Raw genomic sequence first — 24,710 nt, 5'->3', positions numbered from 1 at the left:
ACTGGGCCATGGCAATTAAAGTGGTAGTGGCAGTTAAGCTGCATTATTTCTGCAGTGCAGATGCAGCCAGAGAGAGAGGAATGCACCCACCCATCCAAGCCCAGCTTTCCAGAAGGGTAAATGCCACCCAGACTGATTTACTGCTGGAAGAATTTTGCATTCCATTTTCCTCTCCTTAGATAGATAGCGATTTCCTGCATGTAAACTCTCTTTCTCTTATTCAAACTAACCATATGTCTTAGGTCGCTCCCCCTTTGGGACTAACAGACACTCTCTCTCAAGATTTTCACCTGACTTGCTGTTGGTCCTCCATCTTCCTCCTCTTTCAACCTTCTTTGGAAAGATGGTCAGATAAATATTTCTTCTCAACCTGAACTATTCACAAATGCATCTGAGGAAGTAGACTGAAGTTTATGAAAGCTCATGCTGCTAATTTCTTTCCCTCAGTTAGTCTCAAAGGTGTTGCAAGATCTCTCTACATATTCGCTAGCTAGATTAGGATTTAGCCTATTTTTTAAAATGTAAATATAGATTAAAGCCATTAGTAAACTTTTGTTTGGAACTACAGTGCACCCTTTTTTTACACGGGGGATCCATTCCGGACACCTCCCCCCCCCCGTGTAAAAAAAAAGTGTATGCTCGAGCCCCATTGAAAATAATGGGGCTTGTGCATGGCGCAGCGGTTACTCTTAATGGGACGCACCACCCCTTGCGCACTGCGCGCTCCCGCAGGCTGCGTCACAGCTTTCAGCATATGCTGAAAGCAGTGTATGGTGCATCCGCATATGACACAGGCGCCCTTTACAAGTTACTTTCGTTATTTTTGGAGCCAGTCTCAGTTCTTAGAGGAGCATAGTTAGACAAAGGGACGTTTCTGATACTCTGCTGATTTAACGCTTGACCCTGACAATTTGGCTTTGCTATTTTTACTATTTATTTATTTTTCTTTCCTATCCAAAGGCTGAAGCCTTAGGAAACCTGAATAACTGTACATTTACCCACCCACCCTCCCACTTACCTGCTTGCCCACCAGTCCGGCGCCACTGTGGCAGGTCCGGGTGTAGAAGCGCATGCAAGTTTGCTTCAGGCAGGGCTTGCATTCCTCCCAAAGGGCCAGCATGGTCTCATTGCAAACCTCCTTCTCACTCAGCTGCTTTTCTGCATCCTTTGCCTGCAGCAATGCTTCCTATGGTGGAACAAAGAGGAAATACAATCCATCAGTCCTTTCCCTAAAATCCAGGTGTGGGTAGTTGGTTTCCATGCAGGTGGATAGCTACGGAGGATCTAACAATAGTAAAAGTTGTACATAGAGCCCTGAAGGGGCGGTCTCCAGATCGCAGCAACAACCCCCCCCCCCCCGGCCGCAGCCCTGATTTGGCCTTTCTAGGGCATGAAAAGGAGCCTCAAAAAGTGGCTCCTTTTCGCAGCCCAGAAAGGGTGCAATAGCCTCGGCGGTGAAGCTATGCGGTGCTCCTTTGGTGCTGTGTCATACGGACACAGTGTCAGAGGAGCACAGCGATGCTGCATACTGTGTGGAGCAGCGCACAGCATCATGGCACCCTGGGGGTGGAGTCGGGGCGTGCGTCGTAAGGACTCTGCCCCCATGCTGGCCCAAAGTGCCAGTCTGTATAGGGCCATAATTACACTCCATTCAATGTGCTTCTTAGACATGCTCAGAATGGAAGACTCTACAAATGACTAGAGAAGGTGGAAATGTAGGATGTCTGCCTTTAGAATCATAGAAGCATTGAGTTGATATGTCCTGCAAAAGGAGGTGTCTGGTCACTCTGCATGGAACCAAAACACACCACAGGAGAGTTGCATAGGAAACACTGAAAAGATATGTGAAGTTGAAGGCTTTCACGACTGGCATCCATAGTTTTTTGTGGGTTTTTCGGGCTCTGTGGCCATGTTCTAGAAGAGTTTCTTCCTGATATTTTGCCAGAGAAATCTTCAGAGAATGCTGGCATGGAAGGGAGGTGTGTGTGTGTGTGTGTGTGTGTGTGTGTGTGTGTGTGTGATGTGTGACTCTAGGTTGGGAGGAGTGGTTTCCATGTTAATCTGTGTATTGTTCTGTTGTTGAATGGCAAGGTCTCAGGGTGGGAGGATATGCAAAAAAGGATTGCTGAATTAGTCAGGTCCGAATGCACAGGGGAATCCACAAACACCTGGACAACTTCAACAGGAAAGAAGGAAGTTAGCAAAGTTTGGCTACCAGTTCTGAAAAACACCACATTTAAGATGCAGCAAAATGCAAATGAAAATCATTCAGGATGAAGGAGGTTTCCCAGCAAACAATGGATCTCTGATTAAGCAGACACAAATCTTCCTTGCATATCCTCCCACCCAGAGATCTTGCCATTCAACAACAGAACAATACACAGATTAACACAGAGATCACTCCTCACAACCCAGGGTCACACAGTGTGTGTGTGTGTGTTGTGTGTGTACACACACACACCACTCTCTTCCATTCCAGCATTCTCTGTTGATGCCATTCACAGATGTTAGCGAAACGTCAGGAACAAACTCTTCTAGAACATGGCCATAGAGCCCCCAAACCCCACAACTTCCTGACAGTAAGAGCTGTTTCACAGATCAGAAGACACTCCTTCAGAGAGTGGTGGAATCTCCTTTTCGGAGGTCTTTAAACAGGGGCTGGATGGCCATCTGTCAATGGGGATGCTTTGATTGAAAGTTCCTGCATGGCAGAATGGGGTTGGACTGGATGGCCCTTGTGGTCTCTTCCAACTCTATGATTCTATGACCTACAAATGCTTAGCCGTGTTATCATTAGGAATCTCTAGGTTCTCCAGTGTGATTCTATGGTCAATATCTAAAAAGGAAGACCTACAAATGCTAGAGAAGTGTTCTCTCTAGGAATCTCTACATTCTCCAGTGTGACTCTATGGTCAATGTCTACCAGAGGTTGAGCATCGCTGTGTGCTGCAGCACCTACACATTCCTAGAGAAGATCTTTCTCAGAATCTTTAGGTCCTCCAGCAGAACTCTATGGTCAACCTCTGACAGAAGGTTACCACAGAATCACACTCGAGGACCTACAAATGCCTAGAGAAGCATCATCTCTAGGAATGTCTAGGTTTTCTGGCATGACTCTATGGTCAACTTCCACCAGACATTGACCATGGAGTCATGCTGGAAGGCCTAGAAATTCCTAAAGAGAACATATTAATCAAATCTGTGAATAATCAAAGTTGCAAATCTGGAGGGCCAGCTGCATTTGTTTTCTCCCTGGCTTGAAACAATTCCCAGAAATTTTGCATGTCTCGGCCCAGAGTCCAGGAATCCTCTTGACCAAGAAGCCTCCAAGAAGCCTCCAACAGACCTCCTTCTGCCTCTTGGTGTCTTCCAGGCTATTCAGGATCGCCCGGTGGTCATTGCTGGTCTGGTCCATCAACACCTTCATGTGACGGACGCCACTGATGGCGTTCTCCAGCGCCGAGTCGACATACTGGCTTCCTGTGTCTGAGAGCTCTGGAAGAGAAGGACAGCCATGTTTAAGTTTAGGACGTTTATGTTGAACCTGTGGTCAGTTCCATTTCGAAGGGTCATCTCTCATGGCACAAAAATATTCCCTAACCTCCCAACACAGACCTGGGACACGTGTGGCCAAGCAACGCCAGACAATGGCCAAGTCCAGCAGGATACCAAGTTCAGAATATTATGTTTCTTTACTGGGTACATTGGAGTGGTGGGCAGGAAAAAATGGTATTATTGCAGCAGAACATAAGGCTTCAGCAGTTAAAACTCTGAAACCCTTTATCTAACTAATGCAGTCGGCCCTCCTTATACACGGATTTTTTATACACTGATTCAAGCATCCACGGTTTGAAAATGTTCAAAAAAAGTATAAATTTCAAATATCAAACCTTGATATTCCATTTTTTATAAGGGACACCGTTTTGCTATGTCCTTCTATTTAATGGGACTTGAGCATCCACAGATTTTGTTATCCACGGATGGGGGATTGTGGAACCAAACCCCAGCATATAACAAGGGTCCCTGTATAGCACAAGTTAAGAATGAGGAACATCAGAGAAGCTGGAATTGGCTGCAGACGGCTGCTTTTGCCAGAGCCAACTGGGAAGAGCACCCATGATATCCATTTTGCTATCCATCAGGGTCCTAGAACCAACCCCCAGTGGATACCAAACACCCACTCTAGTTCAGTAAACTTTATTTTTAATAATAATCCTAATAATAATCACATTTGCCTCCCTCCAAGGATCTAAAGGCAGCATACACAGATCCTGCATCATTTCATTCTCACAACAGTCTTATAAGGTAGGCAAGGTAAGAGAGAAGGGAGGAGAAATTGCCTGATGGCTGCCCAATGAACAGGGTTTCTTTTTAATCTGCCTGCCTTTTCCACTCCAAGGCTGATGCTCCATCCACTACGCAGCACAGTCTCTTTTACTGTTTTCACTTCAGCCCTTGGAAAAGTTCCCTTTCTGGACTGCAGCTCCCAGCATCCCCTAACCCAGAGGCCTTGCATCACCCAATCCAGAGCCCAGAAGATAATCCAGTCCCAGTCTGGGAGTGCATCTACACTGTAGAAACAGTGCAGTTTGACTCCACTTTAAGTGCCATCTAACAGAACGCTGCAATTTGGCCCTGTTTAGGTCCCCAGTCTGGGAGTGCAATTCTGCATCTATGCTGCAGAATTTAACTGCCATGGTTCAGCGCAATGGAATTCTGGGATTTGTAGTTTCATGAGATATTTAAGCTTTCTCTGTCAGAGTGCTCTGCTGCCACAATGAACGGCAAATCCCAGGATACCATAGGATAGAGCCATGCAGCTAAAGCAGTGTCAAAGTGCATTAATTCTGCAGTGTGGCATCAGCAAAAGAAAGGCTAGAACTCAAATAAACAAATAATCCATTTCCAAGATCATTAGGCTTGGGCTAGCTCTTTCTTTCTTTCTTTCTTTCTTTCTTTCTTTCTTTCTTTTTCTTCCTTTCCTTCCTTCCCCGATTGCTTTAGCTAGGACTTTCCAGCATCACAAATATTTCTGGCTGATCTCCATCCCAGCTTTTTGAAGCAGCCGCTTCGATGTCCTGCAGCCTGACCGCAACTCTCTTGCGTAATTTGGCAACGGGAGGAAAACATTGTGACCTGGCCAGGCAGAATTAATGTCCTTTCCCGGCTGCAAAAAGACTGGCCAGCAGCCCTTCCTCTTCTGGGAAGAATGACTTTACGGTGCAGGTGGCTAGCTTGGGCGAAGTTGGCACTGGCAAAGTCGGAGGGACTTTCTGCTCGCAAATGTAGGTGGTTTTGTGGCTGTCATGGCAGACTCTCCATTTTGGACACACACCGGATGAGACGGAGTGAGCTGCTATTCCTGAACAATGGCTCATTCCACCGCAGGCCACAAGTAACGCTGTGGAAAACAACCTCTTAGTTGCAACTTTGGAAGTTTTCTAACAACCTTTTGCAGCTTTTCCCCCTCTGCAGGAAAAAAAAACGTACTTTCTGGCCACATCAACAGGACCTCCAAAATCTGGGAGGTACGCACCCAGAAAACCCAAACAATCCAAGATTGCACAAAGGAAAACCCAGGCTGCTGTGACACTGCAGAAATGAAGCAGTTTGACACCACATTAACCACCGTGAGACAATGCTGTGGAATTCTGGGATTTCATAGAATCATAGAATCCGAGAGTTGGGTGGGATCCCCCAGGGCCATCTAGTCCAACCCCATTCTGCCATGCAGGAATACGTAGAATCCTAGAGTTAGAAGAGACCCCAAGGGCCAACCACTCCAAGCCCCTTCTGCCAAGCAGGGACACCAGTCAAAGCATCCCTGACGGATGTCCATCCAGACTTTATTTAAAAACCTCCAAAGGAGACTCCGGCGGTTTACACACTGCCAAGGACACTTAGCGTCCGCACGTCGCACTGCAGAAATGACACCACAAGTGCACCATTGGCACCTTGCAGTGTCATTTCCATGCTGCAAAAAGAACCCGCTTTTTGCGGGTTCTTTTTGCTGCACCGGGGAACCGCACGGTTTGTCCACTGCGGTTCCCTGGCGCAGCAATCATGGGCGCCAGCAGAGCGTCCTTTTTGGGCGCTCTGTAAAGCGCTATAGTCACTATTTGTGGTTTTGTGAGATGTTCTGCCTTCTCTGTGAGAGAGCTCTGGTGCCCCACCAAAATCCCAGAATTCCATAGCACTGGGTCATGGCAGTTAAAGCGGTGTCAAACTGCTTTTGTTTCTCCAGTGTGGCCACAGCCTGAGACGCGCATGGCCTAGCAACGTCAGAGTGTGGTCAAGACGGCAAAAGTTGTTCATGTGGAAGTCCAGAGAAGCCAGGAGAGGTTGCAACAATATGCTTCTGCCTGAGTCTACTGGGAAGCGTAAGCTTCTGCCTTCTTCACTCCTCTCCTCCTCCTCCTCCTTCTCCTCCTCCTAATTTGATGGATGCAAACTACTTTTGCGCTTTGGACTCAGCAGCAGCAACTGAAGTCCTACTACGAATAAAGGTAAAATCTTTTTTCCCTTTTACATTGGGACTGCATTGGCATGTTTTACCTTAACAACACCTAAAAGTTTAGCTGATGCAAAAGCATGGAGGCTTCCTGAGAAATCCAGTGCCTTTCTCCTACAAAATTGGCTTGTGGCCTCAAAAGGATTCCAAACAAACTGGATCTCAAAGGCAGTCGGGATTTAAAGTTTATTTCCTGTACTGAATCTCCCAGTATCCACAGGGCCAGAAGGAGGAGGATGGGCCCATCTTCATGAATACCCTTCCATAACATCTGAACTGAAGACAACCACAACATCTGGACCAAATAATGCAGGGCTATGACTAACTCTTTCTTTCTTTCTTTCTTTCTTTCTTTCTTTCTTTCTTTCTTTCCTTCCTGCATCAATTTAACACCTTGCCTGATGAGGCAGACAGGCTGGTGTAGTGGTTTGAGTGTTGGCCTACGGCTCTGGAGTCCAGGGTTCAAATCCCAGACCAGCCCTATAAACTCCCTGGGTGACCTTGGACAATTCCCACTCTCTCAGCCTGAGAGGATGGGTATGGAAAACCCCTCTGAAGACACTTGCCAAGAAAACCACTTGAGTGGCTGGCCATAGGTTTTATTTATTTATTATTTCATTTATTTCGTGTACTATTTGCCGCCTTTCTCCCCAAAGGGACACAGGTTTCAAGTTCTAAGTGACCTGAAGGCACACGACGACGACAACAACTGATGAAGAAGCCAGTGGAGCTTTGAAAGCTTGCAACATGCATAATGTGCATAGATTTTTGTGGGTTTTTCAGGCCATGTGGCCATGTTCTAGAAGAATTTATTCCTGACTTTTCACCAGCATCTGTGGCTGGCATCTTCAGATAATGCCTTGCTCTGAAGATGCCAAAGCCACAGATGCTGACGAAACGTCAGGGAGAAACTCTTCTAGAACATGGCCACAGAACCCAAAAAACCCACAAAAATCTATGGATGCCGGCCATGAGAGCCTTCGACTTCACATTGTATAAATGTATAAATGTATCACTTCTGTGGATCTTGGATGATGCTGTACTAAAGGAAGCTGAGTAAGAAGCGGAAAGGAGGAGGAGGAGAGAGAAACCGGGACATTTCAAAAGCAGCTGAGAGAGTGGGATGGCAGAGGATTAACTGGGATTGTCTCTGCCCAACTGGGACAGTTGGAGGGCATGAAATGCCTGGCCTCCCTCTCCATCCATCCATCCATCCATCCATCCATCCATCCATCCATCCAGGCTTCTCCACTTACCTTGCTGCTTATTAGGAGGAAGGAGGCAGAAGCCTCTCTCCAAGAAAACTAGGAGTCCCAGCAATGGAAGAAGTAGGCTGGGAGCCATCTTCTCAGCCAAAGAAGTCCCAGGTTCCTGCAGAAACACAAAGGCAGAAGGGTCACTTCACAGTCTGCAAAAGCCAGGAGGGTCAGCTTTTATCACAGGGTCACAAAAAACAAGCCCCTTGGAATCTGGTTTTTGGGGGAAACACAGGCCACAAGTAGATTATTGATAATGATGATGATGATGATGATGATGATGATGATGATGATGACCATCTTCTTCAAATAACTGGTGGGGAAAAATGCCTGGAAATGTGACCAAAATTGGTGATGTAAGAATCCAATAGAACTTTAGAATGTAATAATGCCAGATCTAACGTATGATTGAGAAAGGTCCAGAACACACTGCAGAAATAATCCAGTTTGAGACCCCTTTAACTGTCTTGGCTCACTGCTATAGAATTCTGGGAACTGTAGTTCTATAAGACTTTAAGCCTTCTCTCTCACAGAGCTCTGGTGCCACAACAAACTGCGATTCCCAGGATTCCTTAGCACAGAGCCAGGGCAGTTAAAACAGTCTCGAACTGGATTATTTCTGCAGTGTGTTTTGGACCTAAAAGCAAGCTTGGCTTATAGAGGCAGCAATCCTGAGCGACAGCAGAATCGAAGACGAAGAGAGGGAAAAGGTTATAACATTATATTAAGCCTATGGCACTATACAAATAAACGTAATAATAATAATAATAATAATAATAATAATAATAATAATAAATATTCTGACCTACAGAGTGAGATCATTCAATTCAATTGCCTTGGCTCCATGCTATGGAATCCTGGGATTTGTAGTTTGTTGTGGCACTGGAGCTCTCTGACAGAGAAGGCCAAATAGCTCATAAAAGTACAAATCCCAGAATTCCATAGGATGGAGCCATGGCAGTCAAAGTGGTTCAAAACTGCATTAATTTTGCAGTGAAACAGTGGTGGTTCCAGTAGCGATCCACTAGAGATTGATCTAGTGGTGATCTAGTGACCACTGACAGTGTTCCCAAAGGGAATGACGAAACACCAAACAAAATTGTGAGAGCAAGGACCACATTGGCCCAGTTTCAAAAGCAATGCTACTAATGCTGCTTCCAAACATTCAATGTTGCCAGACATCACTGATGCCTAGATTTTTGAAGAAACTCTGGATTATGCCTGGCCCTGAACTCCTCCTATCAAGGATTCCTGGTCGAAGGAGAAACGGAGAAGGTGAAAATGAATAAATAAACAATGATAAAAATAATAACGCTCATAAAACTTTAGAGTTGGGAAAGATGCTCATGCTGATGGTGTCCTCAGCGTTTACTGTCCTTTGCCTGTTCCTTGCAAATGGGCAAAACCAAAGAGAGTCTTTATATTCTTAGAATTGTGGGCTTTGAAACAATTCCTACGTACCATAAATAAATAAGTAAAGTCACTTTTTAAACTTGTGTCTGAACTAGGTATTCCTTGTAATTGTGGACCTTGAAACTCCGTGTGTCACAAACGGTAAAACATTGTTAAAGAAGTAAATTCAGCTTGTAACTACTGTCTGGACGAACTGTTCCTTATAGTTGTGGATCTCCATTTGCAACAAAAGCGAACACTTTAAGAAGTAAACTCAACTTATAACTATTCTTTGAATGAATTGTACTTCCATTATAGGAGTGTGACTTGCCCAGAGGGCTTTTATGCTCTGACAGGGGTTGGACTCAGAGCCCCAGAGCCATAGTCTAATGCTCAAACTACTATGCCTTGCTGCCTTTAGCAATGCAATTTTTCATTTCCCCCCTGAAAATCTCCTTCCCCCCCCCCAATAGCTTGAAAAATTTCTGAAATGTTATTCCTCCACCTATGAATAGCCAAAGCTGCAGCCAACGGACACTATGCGCGCCAGACTTACGTCTAGCCATAAAGTAAACAAGAAACTCAAGGTTAGGAGGCAGAAAGTGGCATCTGGAAAGCAGAGGAAGCCAAGTTGCACAGGACACTAAAGGCCCCCTTTTCTGTTAACAAGGAGGCAACATTTCACACCACTTAAAAAAGAGAACCTGTCCAAGGGTATTCTTTGATTGTGAGTTCCTGCATGGCAGAAGGGGCTTGGACTGGATCAGGGCCCTTGGGGTCTTTCCAATTCTATGATTCTATGATTTTCTAAGTAGTGTCTAGATCAAGGGAAGTAATAGTGCCACTCTATTCTGTTTTGGTCAGGCCTCACCTGGAATAATGCTGTGTCCAGTTCTGGGCACCACAATTCAAAAAGGATGTTGGAAAGCTAGAGCATGTCCAAAGGAGGGAGAAGGATCTGGAAACCATGCCTTATGAGGAGAGACGTAGGGAGCTGGGAATGTTTAGCCTGGAGAAGTGATATGATAGCCCTGTTTAGGTATTTGAAGGGATGTCATATTGAGGAGGGAGGAAGCTTGTTTTCTGCTGCTCCAGAGGTTAGGGCCCAGAGCAATGGATGCATGTTGCAGGAAAAGAGATTCCACCTCAACATGAAGAAGAACATCCTGACAATAAGAGCTGCTTGACAGTGGAACACACTCCTTCCTTGGAGTGTAATGGAGTCTCCTTCTTTGGAGGTCTTTAAACAGAGGCTGGATGGCCATATGTTGGGGATGCTTTGACTGAGAGTTCCTGCATGGCAGAATGGGGTTGGACTAGATGGCCCTTGGGGTCTCTTCCAACTCTATGATTATGTTTTCACCATCTGAATCTCCTAAATCCACTGGGAAGAGACCGGAAGGGGGCATGGAAGCTGTTTTCCAAACAGTGCCTTCAATAAAAAGGTCAGGCAAAACCTGGCAGGGTGAGAAAGGGGGGTTGCTACAGCTTTCACAGTTTGCAAGGTTGCTTTACAGCTTGCGTTACAGATGCTGCCTTCAATGAACCACACCTTAGAAAAGTCATTTTATTGAAAAGTCACACTTCCCAGAGTCTCCCAGCCAGAGGCACCGAGAAAACGGGAGATATGAAAAGTTAATCTGCACTGCAAAAATAATCCTGGTTGATACCATTTTAACCGCTATGGCTCTATGCAATGGGACATTGGGATTTGTGGTCTTTTGTGACACCAGAAAAAAGGCTACATGACTCATAAAGCAACAAATCCCACAATTCCACAGCACTGCGCCAACACAGTTAAAAGCAGCATGAAGCTGCATTAATTCCGCAGTGCAGATGCAACCTCTGACGTTTTACTTGGCCAGAAATTGGAGAGGTTACTTTTGGAGAATAACAGCTCCTAGACTCTTCCCCCAATTTCTAGAAGCTTCTCTGGAATCAGCTCTCACAGTTTCTCATGTCAGCTGGGGCATTCTGGAAGTTTTAATAACTAAGTGTCTTGGGGGGGATTTTGGATGTTGCAATCTGGAAAGCAATAACATTACTAAGCTTTGGTTTGGAAGTTACGTAATGGCTTTGACTTCTCCTTAACCACAAATCTCAGCCAATTCATTGCATCAGTTCCTTGAATTAAGTCTGCCTAAGTATGCATGAGAAAAACAACACAGACAAAGTAGGTAATGATTCCACACTCTTTTGTTGAGAGGCAAAGTAGAAAAAGTGGAATGGACAGCCCCAGAAGATTGGCATCTCTCCTTTATTCAGAGTTTCTTAAGCAAAGGATGGATGGTCACCTATCTGGGATGGTTTTGTTGGAAGATTTTCCCATTCTCTTTCCCTCTCCTTAGATAGATAGGGATTTCTAGAACAGATGACCACACACTCAGAAAGGAGAGATGTAGTAGTGATGGGCGACTTCAACTATCCTGATATTTGCTGGAAGGCAAACTCAGCCAAATCCTCAAGGTCTAGCAAATTCCTCACTTGCCTGGAAGACAATTTCATGGTCCAAAAGGTGGAAGAGGCAACAAGGGGGTCAGCTATTTTGGATCTGATCCTAACCAACAAGGATGACTTGGTTAATGGGGTGCAAGTGGTGGGATCCTTAGGTGGAAGGGACCACGTTCTCCTGGAGTTTGTAATACAGTGGAAAGGAGAAGCCAGGCAGAGTCAGACACGCATCCTAGACTTTAGGAGAGCGGATTTCAATAAACTTAGAGAAGTATTGAGGGTGATCCTGTGGTCAGGAATACTAAAAGAGAAGGGAGTTCAGGACGGATGGGACTTTCTCAAAAGAGAGATACTGAAGGCACAATTTCAAACAGTTGCAGTGAGAAAGAAAAACGGGAGGTGTCTCAAGAAACCAGGATGGAAGACTAAGGAACTTTCAATGGAGCTAAGTTTGAAACGGAAGATGTATAAGAAATGGAAAAAGGGGGAAATCACAAAAAAGGAATTCAAAGAAATAGCAGGCATTTGTAGGGATAAAGTCAGAAAAGCTAAAGCGCAGCATGAACTCAGGCTTTCCAGAGAGGTTAAGAAGAACAAAAAAGGGCTTTTTTGGGTCTGCAGCAAAAGTTTTGCCACTGGCTGAGAGAAGGGTGTGACCCGTCCAGAGTCACCCAGTGGGTCTCCATCGCTGAGCAAAGATTCGAACCATGGTCTCCCCAAGCCTTAGGCCAAGACTCAAACCATTGCACCACGATGGCTCTCTAAAAATATATTTTTCAGAGGTGGTTTTTGATTACCTTTCTCTGAGGCTGAAAAGAATGTGATTTCTCCAGCGTCACTTGGCTGAGCCGAGATTTGAACCCAGGTCTCCTGGATGACTAAACCACACCTGTACTGCAGAATTAATGTTGCCATGGCTCTTTGTGATTGAATTCTGGGACTGGTAGTTTTGTGCCATGTATTTGGCCTTTTAAGGCAGTTCTGGTGCCACCGCAAACTACATATCCCAGGATTCCATAGCATGGAGCCATGACAGTTAAAAAGCAGTATCAAGCTGCATTATTTCTGCAATATGACAGGAGCTAGACAAAGGATGTGTGACTCCGTATAATAAAGTACGTTCCTATGTCTCTATGATAGCACACCTATACAGTCCATTTCTGGGACCCATGCTGGCTGGGGGATTTGGGGGCTTCTGATCCCCAGATGTAACTTCCCCATTTAGGGCAATCCATGTTTCCTAAGGCTTCAGCCTTTGTTAAGGAAACAAAAACATTTAAATATCAAAAATATCAAAGCCAAGCCTTTTAGGTCTAGCTTTAAATCAGCCAACCCTGCCTTTGTCTAGCTAGGCTTCCCTAAGAACTGAGACTGACTCAAAAAACAACAAACACAAGTAGCTTGCAGTTTAAACAAAAGTCTACTAATGGCTTTAATATACATATATACACGGAGGCTATACCCTAATTTTGCTGAGGAATCTTTATCTCTCCGGAAGAGGAAGAAGATGGGGAACCCAACAGTTCAGGATAAATCTTTGTGTTTGAGAGACAACTTACCAAAAGGGTTAATGACCTGAGCCACATTTTTTTTTCTTCCAATTTGCAAAGACATTTATTGCCCTGTGATTCTGTAATAGCAAATGGGATGTTTGCAAGAGGGGAGACAGCAGGATTCGCATGCAAGACAATCCACCTATCTAAAATGGGGAAGAGAGAATACAAAAAATCTCCCAACACCCCAAACTCCAGAAAGTGATGCTAAATGTGTTACCTGAGATGCGTTAATAAAGGAGCCCATTCTAGGAGGAATTTGCAGGATAGAGATCAAATCCGATCTGGGATGGCCTTTGGCCTCCACAGGGCACAGTGGCATGGGAAAGGTGCAACAGGAACAGATGCACCTATGTTACCCTAATGCCAAGGGGAAGGTGGCACTGGTGAATGCCAGAGACCCTGTGATTCGTATTCCCTCCCTCCTGGCATCATCAACAAGGGCATCTCCCTTCAAAGGAGCTCGGGTAGCAGAGCCCAGATAAGGCCTCTTTCTTTCCCAGAAGCAAACCATGGCCTGTTTAGCATACAGAAAAAGGACCCAGTAGGTTTGATAGCCAAAACCTCTGATCAGATCAGATCAAGTGACTTGGGATAAGGAAGTCCCCAAACCCTGGGGCACTTGCAGACTTGGAAAAATAACCCTTAGATTAATATTTCCAAGTCAAGCACCAGTACTGGTAATCCAAGGAAAAGTTGCTTACCAAATTTTTGGTCCTAAGCTTTCAGGACCAAAGGTCTGATCTATAACCATGCATATCCCCAAGGCTCACCTAGTCCAACCCCACCAGTGCAGGGATACACAGCAAAAGCATTGTTTAGTTGTGTATTCCTGCACTGGTGGGCTTGGATTAGGTGACCCTTGGGATACCCATGAGAGATGCCCATCCAACCTCTGTTTAAAAAGGCAGAGTCCGCCATTATCTGAAGCAGTGTGTTCTTTATTGGAACTTGGATCCCTGGGTTCATGTTCCAGAACGGCAGAAAACAAACTTGCTCCATCTTCTACAAGGCGTCCCTTCGATCTTTGATGATGGCTGTCACTTCTCATCACATTTTTTCTCCAAGCTAACCATACCCAGCTCCCTAAGCCATTCCTCATAGGACCTTGTGGTTTCCTGTCTATTCACCATCTTGGTTGCCCTGCTCTGGACACGTTCCAGGTAACCAAAATCCTTGTCAATCCTAGAATCATAGAGTTGGAAGAGACCCCCCAAGGGCCACCCGGGCCAACTCACTTCAGCAATGAACGAATAACAGAATCAAAGCACTCCTGACTGATGGCCATCCAACCTCTGTTTAAAAACCTCCAAAGAAGGAGACTCCACCACTCTTAAAGGCAGTGTCACCATCAAAAAGGCTCTTACTGTCAGGAAGTTCTTCCTTTACTTACATATTATAAACCGCTTAGAAAGTGCTGAGTTCACCATTAAGTAGTATAGAAATTTAAATTCTATTGCTTCCTAATGTTCAGGTGGAATTTCTTTTCCTGTAGTTTGCATTCATTGCTCTGCATTCTATTCTCTGGAGCAGCAGACAACAAGCTTGCTCCATCCTTTGATTGAGATTTCCTGCATGGCAGGGAGTTGGACTGGATGGCCCTTGTGGTCTCTTCCAACTCTACGATTCTATGATCCTCAGTGTGACACCCCTTCAAATACTTAAACAGAGCTATCATATCACCTCTTAACCTTCTCTTCTCCAGGCTAAACATCCCCAGCAACTCCCTAAGTCTCTCCTCATAGGGCTTCATGGTTTCTAGGCCATTCACCATTTTAGTCACTCTCCTTTGGACACATGGCTCCAGTTTCTCAATGTTCTTTTTGAATTGTGGGGTCCAAAACTGGACACAATATTCCAAGTGGGGCCTGACCAGAGCAGAATAGAGTGGCACTATTACTTCCCTTGATCTAGACACTACACTTGTATTGATGTAGCCTAGAATCACATTGTCTTTTTTAGCTGCCGCATCGCACTGTTGATTCATGTTCAACTTGTGGTCTACCAGGACTCCTAGACTCCTTTCACATATTGACTTGTTAGCCCAGGTGCCTCCCATCCTATATCTATGCATTTCAATTTTTCTACCTAAGTGCAGTACCTTACATTTCTCTGCGTTGGGATTAATTTTGTTAGCTTTGGCCCAGTTTTCTAGTCTATTCAGGTCATTTTGAATTTTGATCCTGTCTTCTGGGATATTAGCTACTCCCCCTAATTTGATGTCATCTGCAAATTTGATAACTATGCCCCCAATTCTGTCATCCAAGTCATTGATAAAGATGTTGAATAGCACTGGGCCCAGGACAGAACCCACTGGACACCTCACTGGTCACTTCTCTCCAGGATGAAGAGGAGCCATTGCTGAGCACCCTTTGCGTTTGGCTGGTCAACCAGTTACAAATCCACCTAATGGTCACACTGCCTAGACCACATTTTATTAGCTTGTTTGCACAAATATCATGGGGGACCTTAGGGTCTTTTGGTGCTAGACACTGACGCACATTATTTCTACAGCATATGCTTTACTGGTGGTAAATAGATGCTGCAGATGGTCTACAGCAAAGAAGCACCAAATCCCTTTTGTTGATGGGATCCAGTAAAGGGGAGAATTGGGACCCCATGTGAATGCTGCCCAAGCCTTGGATCGTGGCAGAGTCTTTTTCTTTGGAGAGTTTAAACAAAGGTTGGATGGCCATCTATCACAGGGAGGGCTTTGATGGTGTCTTCCTGCATGGCAGAATTGGGTTGAATTGGATAACCTTTGGGAGTCTCTTCCAACTCTAGGATTCTATGATTATCCCTTAGCTGATGATCAAACTCACATCCCCATCACTGTAATATGGGCTTTCCTCCCCGTGAAGCTAATGGAAGATGGTCTGCCAAGGATTATGTAGTGCAGAAGCAAAGAAAGAAAGCCAAAGTGTGCAAGCGTGACCCATCTCCTCCCAAACAGCAATGAGAACAGCTGTGCAAACAAGTTGGCAACAGAGAAAAATGAACTCCCCCGGCTGTTTCTGGGGCTTCTTATCTCTTCCCCTGCAAAGCAAAAGCAAAAAAAATATCCAACAAGGTCACCGATACAAACAGACCCTTTCATGCCACTGAGCAGCTCTTAACGTTTGCCCATGATGCCAATACAAACTCCCAAACCCATACGCCTGGTGGTGTAGTGGTTTGAGCATTGGGCAAACACTCTTTGAACAAATTCTGCCACGAAAACCCCTGACAGAATCACCTTAAGGTATCCTTAAATTGGAAACAATTTGAAGGCACACAATAACAACAACAACAACATACTTATATGGGGTTTAGTCCCCAAGAACTGCCAGCAGACTCATGCTGTAACAGCAATGCCCAAGCAGTGATGTCCATTTTCACACATTTTGGGGGACTGGCTATGATATTCTCATGGGAGCCAGCATAGCGCGGTGGTGTGAGCAGTAGATTAGACCAGGGTTCAGATCCCGCCTTGGCCATGTAAACTCACTGGGCATCACAGTTTTTGGTGGGTTTCTTGGGCTCTGTGGCCATGTTCTGTGATGCTGGCAAAACGTCAGGAATAAACTCTTCTAGAACATGGCCACAGAGCCCGAAAAACCCACAAAAAAACTATGGATGCCAGCCATTAAAGCCTTCAATTTCTCACTGGGTAACCTTGGGCAAGTCACACTCTCTCAGCCTTGGAGGATGGCCATGGCAAACTCCCTCTGAGCCAATCTTGTAAGGAAAATCCTGAGATAGGTTCTCTTTAGGGTCACCATAAATTGGAAACGACCTACAGCCACACAACAGGGTAGCATAAACAAAGAGACCAATTTAATAACACAGAACAGATAACAACACCGATAAAAGCCACATAAAAACACTCTCCTGCTGCAAATTCCAACCCATTTTATGCCTCACCAAACATCCTCTTGCTCTCAAATCTCTGGCTTGGTATCATGCAAAACCTGCTCCTATACTTGCAAATCCTGATTCACACCTTGCTCTCACACATTCACACCATCCAGACTAAACCACAAACTTCATTGGTTGCCTTAGCGACACAATCCTACACATGTGCGCACACCCAGGGATGTTCACGCATCCAGGCTCAACCTATGAGCCAACCTTTTTTTGGAGAGAGACAACGACAGATGTTCAAAACTATGCAGACGGTGGGTCTTTTGCAAGGATGCCAGTTAAGAGACACAGTTAATCTGAAGTCAGCCCACTGGGATGTTTTTGTGAGTTGCAACCCTCTGTCCTAAATCCCCTCCATCTAGGCTTGCCATATCCCGCCAGGGGGCGGGACTTTCCCGGTTTGGGGCAGGTCTGCACGGTCCCACCCCGGTTTGGCCCCGCCCCCGGGACACACACCACCCAGGCGACGGACACCAGGCAGGGAAAGGAGCCTCGCCTCCGTTCCCTGCTTGGCCTCCTCCGCCGGCGAGGGAGGCGGCCTGGCTCTGCTCCCTCCTTCCCGGCCTCTGTGGAGGCTTGGGCCTCCACAGAGGCCGGGAAAGGGAGTGGGGGCTGCCCGCGATCGCGGCGATCGCGCCGATTGCGGGCGCTCTCCTCCCTCCTTCCCGGCCCCTATGGAGGCCCAAGCCTCCACAGAGGCCGGGAAAGGGAGTGGGGGCCGCCCGCTATCGCGCCGATCGCGGGCACTCTCCTCCCTCCTTCCCGGCCCCTATGGAGGCCCAAGCCTCTACCGAGGCTGGGAAAGGGAGTGGGGGCCGGGAGGAGGCTGCTTCCCACCGCGGTGATCGCCGCGATGAGGAGCAGCCCTTGCATCCTTCCCGGCCTGAGAGGAGGCCGAGGCTTCCTCCCAAGCCGGGGAGGAGGAGGAGGACAAGGTTTTAAAATGTAGGACCTTAAAAAAAGTCCTACATTTTTAAGCCTTGTCCTACATTTGTCCCGGTTCGGAGCTCCTCAGTTATGGCAACCCTACCTCCATCCATCCATCCCAGATTAGAGGATGACCCTACTGGGTTCTACTATTAGCAACAAAGGAAGACACCTCTCTTTATATCGTTGGACTACAACTCCGAAGACAAGGGTTCGATTCCCAGCTTGGCCATGAAACCCACTGGGAGGCCAGTCACACTCTCTCAGCCTCAGGGGAAGGTAATGGCTAACCTCCTCTGAACAAATCTTGCCCAGAATCCTGCCATATACAGTAATAGGTTTGCCTTAGGATCACCAGAAGTTGGAAACGACTTGAAGGCACACAATACACACAGAAAGAGGATTTTATATCATACAGGGACAATTGGAAGTATAAACTGGGATTATCCCGTGAAAATCATGCACCCGCGACTAAGGTTTTTCACACAACATCGCGATCAAGCAGCCGTTATCCTGGAAATGTCACGCAATTGCGATAAAGGTTTTCACACAATGTCATGTTGAAAAGCGGTTATAGTGCCATTAACCTGTGAATAACCAGGCAATAAACAGCAACAAATCATTTGTGGGGGAAATCCCCAAAATGCTTTCTTGCTGTTTATTGCCTGTGTCTGAAAATCTTAATTGCAGTGTAGAAGTAATTGTGCGATTTTTCACAGGCTAAACCCCATTTAATTTCTAATTTTCCTCTGTGTGATAAAGTCCATAGACTTTATAGGTCCATTGTCACAGGAAGATGGGAAATTGACTCAGAGGCCATTGGTCCATCCAGCCCAGAATTACGGGGTTTCAGGTAGGATCCTCTTCCTAGACTTATCTGGAGATACCTTTGCTTTCTCTCCTGGTGGCCCCCATCCAAGTAGAAACCTGCCCTCAGCCCGCTTCGCTTCCAAAATCCATTGAAATTGGGTGTCTTCAAGGAGACCTGGGGATCTTCCTCTAATATTCCAGACATACAAAGCTCACTGAGGCTGCATCCGCACTGGAGACATAACCCGGTTTGGCACTGCTTTAACTGCCCTGGCTCAAGGCTATGGAATTCTGGGAGTTGGAGTTTGTTGTGGGGCCCCAGCTCCGCTCTGCCAAACCAGGTTATGTCTCCAGTGCGGATGCAGCCTCAGTAAGAGTATTTCTGTACCAGGGCCCCAAAGGCTATTTGCAAGGGGCAGAAACTCATACTCTCCAACAGTTCACAGAGGAAAAACAGAACAGCTGTGGCCAAGCATCGTAAGAGTGGGATCAAGATGAGCAAAGAAAAAGACACAGGCCAGGATTGGCTGCAGCACTTTGCTTTTGCTTGAGATGACTGGGAAGGGATGACTAGATACCTTCCTCTCTTCCCCAAGTTAAGTGGGTGCAATGCAAACTACTTTTGCAATTTGAACTCAGTTTGCAGAAATGGAAGTAAGCTGAGGACAAGGGGGAAACTGGAAAGAGGAGAAAGGAAACTAGGGGCCTGAACAGACAGGCCAAAATAAAGCTGCTTTGGGTCACTTTGGAGGTATGCTGTTTAAAGAGGCCGAAAGCCGCGCCAAAGCCCTACTCCAGGCCTAAGGACTAGAGCGCAACTTTGGCGCAGCTTCTGGCCTCTTAAGATGCATGTGTCATTTAAACAGCATACCTCCAAAGTGACCCAAAGCAGCTTTATTTTGGCCTGTCTGTTTGGAACCTAGGACATTTTAAAAGCAGCTGATGAAAGGGAGATCAAAGAGGATTAATCAGGGCTGCCTCAGCTAAATGGGGATAGTTTGAAGGTATGGGAACCTTGCTGACATTATAGATTTTTTGTGGGTTTTTTGGGGCTATGTGGTCATGTTCTAGAAGACTTTATTCCTGACGTTTCGCCAGCATCTGTGGATGGCATCTTCAGATATTGCCTTGCTCTGAAGATGCCAGACACAGATGTCAGTGAAATGTCAGGAATAAACTCTTCCAGAACATGGCCACAGAGCCTGAAAAACCCACAAAAAACTATGGATGCCGGCCATGAAAAGCCTTCAGCTTCACCTTGCTGACGCTTCTTGGCACTGGAAAACATGCACCCTGATCTTTTTTATTACTTTTTTTTTGGAAAGCATCTTTGTGAAGGGGAGAACCACAATGCTACACCTTCTCTTTCTACTTTGCAAGGGCTGCTGGGTTCCACCTTTTTGATCCTGGGCCGACGACGCATCAAGAGACAATTCCCAGCTGGTTGTGGGAAGATGCCAGCCCAATTTGCCAGCCGCTTGAGAAGAGCTTTACCCATGAAAGTGCCCCTTTGTCCAACTACGGAGGTCGCAAGGGCAGGTGTTTCCAAGCCTTTCAAGGAAGAAAAAAATACCCGTGGAAAGTGGGCCAAGTTGCTGACATCTCTTAGTGTCTATTTGGTGTCTATTTTCTGAACCCAACAAGGCATCAGAGGACTAAACAGAGGCCCAAGGCAGCAGAGAAGAAAGGGAGCTGGAGGCTGGAAACTTGCTCTTTTGCTGAGAAAACAAAGAGGCAGAGAAAGTTTGGAAGAGGTTCAACTGCGTCCTGGAGATAAGGCACCAGGCGGGCAAGGAAGGAAGGGGGGAGGCTGCAATTGTTCCTGTCCCTGCGAAAAACTCTCACTGTGCCAGCCTTGAAATGCCAGGCACCCCCTGCGCCAGTGCCCTGCCCGGTTGATGCTTCGTAGTATGCTCAATTGACCAATAAACCTCAATAAACTGCTATCTGGGGTTAAAGACATCTTGGTCAATTACTGTATATACTCATATACAAGTCTAGGAATTTAGCTTAAAGAACTGACCCAAAACAACTGAGTCAGCTTATCCATGGGTCAATAAGTACTGCATATGAACATACATACATACATACAGTGAAAGACAAAAGTTTAATCTGCCCTGGGAGCACTGATTCCCCTCTATTCTTTCATCCATCCAGCCTTTAGTGTGAGTACAGTGATGTCTGCTTGAATTCTGTAGGTTCTTTGGCATTGTTTTCCTTTGCTTCATCATTTGGATCCTTTGTTGCATGTCCCTAATTTTTACCCTTGGCTTATCCACGGGTCATATCAAAAGCCATACTTTTGGCTCCAAAATCTGTTCTCAACTTATATATGAGGTCAACTTATAGTCGAGTATATATAGTAATTTGGCTTTGGCCAGTTAGGTCTGCATTACTGGATGGGTAAAATACACAGCACCCAAAATCGCACAGAATCTTTGAGTAGGAGGGAACCACAAAGGTCCTCCAGTCCAGTTACCTGCCATGTTGGAAATAGTTCAGAAAGGCAGCTACCCCTTGGATCATAGAATCGTACAGTTGGAAGAGACCCCAAGGGCCTTGATCCAGTCAGTCCCCTTTCTGCCATGCAGGAACTCACAATCAAAGCACCACAAACAGATGGCCATCCAGCCTGTTAAAGACGCCCCCAAAACCCACAAAAAACCTCCAAAGGAGGAGACTCAATCACCCTCCAAGGGAGTTTCTTTTATTGTCATATAGCTCTTACTGTCTGGACTCTGGAACTTCCTCCTAATGTTGAGCTGGAATCCCTTTTCCTGTCATTTGCATCCATTGTTATTTATCCTATTCTCTGGAGCAGTAGAAAACAAGCTTCCTCCATCCTCAATATGACATCCCTTCAAATACTTGCTAAGGTTAAGAGGTATATCATAGCACCTCTTAACATGAAGGACAAATCTTAAGGACAAGTATGGTCATGTGCCCTCTCCTTATGAAGGATAGTGAGCAACTTAATATATGCTTAAGCCAAGGCACACGATGCAAACATGGCAAAGTTTGTACAATAGCTACCCCTAAGATGTGGGTTGCAAGGGGAAATGAAAGAAAGGCCTCCCGCACTACTGGCTAAAAAAAAGCCAATGGAGTTCTAGGCTACAGACATACAATGTCTAGACTCAGGGAAGTTATATTCTATTCTGTTTTCATCAGACCTCACCTAGGGATCTAGGAGTCCAAGTAGACCACAGATTGAACACGAGTCAATAGCATGATGCATCAGCTAAAAAGGCCAATGCGATTCTAGGAAGCATCAATAGATGTATAGTGTCTAGATCAAGGGAAGTAATAGTGCCACTCTATTCTACTTTGGTCAGGCCTCACCTGGAATAATCCTTTGTCTAGTTCTGGGCACCACAATTAAAAAAAGATGTTGAAAAACTGGAACATGTCCAGAGGAAGGCAATCAAAATGGTGAAGGGTCCGGAAACCATGCCCTATGGGGAATGACATAAAGATCTGTGTATATTTAGCCTGGAGAAGAGAGGGTTAAGAGGTGATATGATAGCCTTTTTTAAGTAATTGAAGGGGTGTCACTTTGAGGATGGAGCAAGCTTGTTTTCTGCTGCTCCAGAGAAGAGGACATGAAGCAATGGATGCAAACTACAGGAAAAGAGATTCCACCTCACCATTAGGAAGAAGTTACTGACAGTAAGAGCTGTTCGACAGTGGAAGACGCTCCCTCGGAGGGTGATGGTGTCTCCTTCTTTGGGGTTGTTTTAAACAGAGGCTGGATGGCCATCTGTCAGGGGGGCTTTGATGGTGTTTTCTTGCATGGCAGAAGGGCTCTCTTTCAACTAAAATGAAGCATCCCTGTGCTACCAGCTCAGTCCTGCCACAAAGCCATATCCTTCTGATTTCAAAGCCCTTCAAGCCAACTTTACATTTTAGTGCATTGTCACTCAGGAGCACTCTGCACATGCTCAAGGGCATTCTTCTTCCCCGGTTCCTGCTGAGCCTTGGCCTCCCAAGAGTTGCTGTGCCAAGCTGGCAGCAGTGGTGCCAAAGTCATAAGCATCCAAGCTTTTCTTGCTCCCCAGACAAGTATGGGCATGTGCCCTCTCATTAGGAAGGATGGTGAGCAACTTAATAGATGCTTAAGCCGGCAAACATGCCAGAGTTTGCAAAACATATGCTAAAGTGGCATATATGGATCTTGGTCAAGAAGAAGAAACCCAAAACCAAGCAAAGTTTTTGCATTACTTTGCAGGGAAGTCACAGCTCTTGAATGGCCAAAAGTCAGCCTTGTTCTCACAATCCCTTTGCACAGGAAATCCCCATAGCATTCCAAGCCCACTTTAGCAAGCATGGCTACCTCCTTTGCAATCGTGGGATTTACAGTTTGGCAAAGCACTAGAGCTCTCTGGAAGACAGTGCTGAATGCCGCCGAGAACTACAAATCCCAGGAGTCCGTAAGATGGGAGTCATGGCAGTTAGAGAGGTATGGAACTGACACAAAAGGATAGTGCAGATGCACAGAAGGAAGCTAAACATTTCAAGTCTCCCTCACACTACAAAATAGCAGTTTGAAAGCACTACAAGTCCCATGACTCCCTCCTGTAGCATTTAATTATTATCCTACATATTGTAATATAAATATTGCACAGGTTAATATGTGTATTTTACGTATGATTGTGTTTTAACTATGTTGTAACCCGCCTCAAGCCATGAGGAGAGGTGGGTAAGAAATAAAATTATTGTTGTTGTTGTTGTTACTATTATTATCCTGGGATCTGTTGTTCCATGAGCTATTTTAGAATTCTATGTCGGAAAGCTCTAGTCCTTCTTCTCCAAACTATAAATCCCAGGATTCCCTTTTCCTTTTTCAGAATCAATCCCAAGGTTCTGAAGAGGGCAGCCATGGCAGCTATGCTGCAATAACCTCAACTAATTATTTTGAAAGCATTTTCTTTCAAATTAATTGCATAGCGTCAAAGAGACCCAAGTCACATGCAAACCGGCCCAGTTTTTGCAAATCCTACCTATAGCTTTCCAATAATAGCACGTTTCAATTTGTTAAAAAATGAAGCAAGTATGGTGCCAGTGTGGCGTAGTGGTTTGAGCGTTGGAGTTTGAGTACAGGGTTCGATTCCCATCTCGACCGTGGAAACCCACTGGGTGACATTGGGCAAGTCACACTCTCTCAGCCTCAAGGGAAGGCAATGGCAACCCTCCTCTGAGCAAAGCTTGCCAAAAAGACCCCATGATCGGGTTGCCTTAGGGTTGCCATAATTCTGAAACAACTTGAAGGCATGCAACAACAACAACAACAACACATTTCAATTAATAAAAATGAAGCAAGACACTAGTTCTCATGGACATGTGGAAGAGAAGCCCAGCAACACCTGAGTCATTTTTGCAGAGCTTTCTGCAACAGCCCCAAGGTTTGAAGGCTTTGCATCTTATGACAGATGCAATATTAAGACAATGATGGAGTGGGGCTCCAGGAAACGGCAGCCGACCACATCCACCACAGCCATGAATGTTTGCAAGCCCAAGAGATACGATCGCCCCAGTGCGCCACGGCAGTCCCTCCTGCTCTTTGAACGCTCAAGCGCAGTTATCTCTGGTGTCATCGCATTTCAGAGAGAGAACAAAAGCCATCGGGAGCGATCACAACGCCCCCCAATTTAAGGAACAGGTTGCTCCAGATGGCTGCAAAATCAAAAACAGTTGTGAAGACATTAAACATCAAGGACTGCCTGTAAACGGAGTGGTGTTTACATGCAGGGTGACCTGATATCAGGGGGACTCCTGGCTTAAGGAGACTTAGACGTGTGAAAGGGACCTAGGAGACATAGCAGACAACAAGTTGAACATGAGTCAACAACATTGCAGTGCAGCAGCTAAAAAGGCCAATGCGGTTCTAGGCTGCATCAATAGAAGTAT

At 45.7% G+C, this 24,710-nt stretch overlaps 1 protein-coding gene across 1 annotated transcript in view; it reads right to left on the bottom strand.

The window, feature by feature from the left end:
* Positions 1-24,710, bottom strand: part of LOC149310311 (clusterin-like) — a 38,764-nt gene that overhangs the window by 7,332 nt on the left and 6,722 nt on the right. The window contains exons 2-4 of the mRNA XM_089528699.1: positions 7,768-7,882; positions 3,347-3,495; positions 1,019-1,186 (exon numbers count right to left, since the gene is read on the bottom strand). Coding sequence (XP_089384825.1) covers positions 1,019-1,186; positions 3,347-3,495; positions 7,768-7,855 — 405 coding nt within the window. The 5' untranslated portion in view covers positions 7,856-7,882. The remainder of the gene's footprint in view (positions 1-1,018; positions 1,187-3,346; positions 3,496-7,767; positions 7,883-24,710) is intronic.

Source organism: Sceloporus occidentalis, unplaced genomic scaffold (genome assembly GCF_023333645.1).
Source record: "Sceloporus occidentalis isolate IW3139 unplaced genomic scaffold, rSceOcc1.0.p SCAF_6, whole genome shotgun sequence".
Lineage (NCBI taxonomy): Eukaryota > Metazoa > Chordata > Lepidosauria > Squamata > Phrynosomatidae > Sceloporus > Sceloporus occidentalis.
The sequence above is the reverse complement of the archived record's forward strand: the minus strand, read 5'-3'. Positions and strand labels throughout refer to the sequence as shown.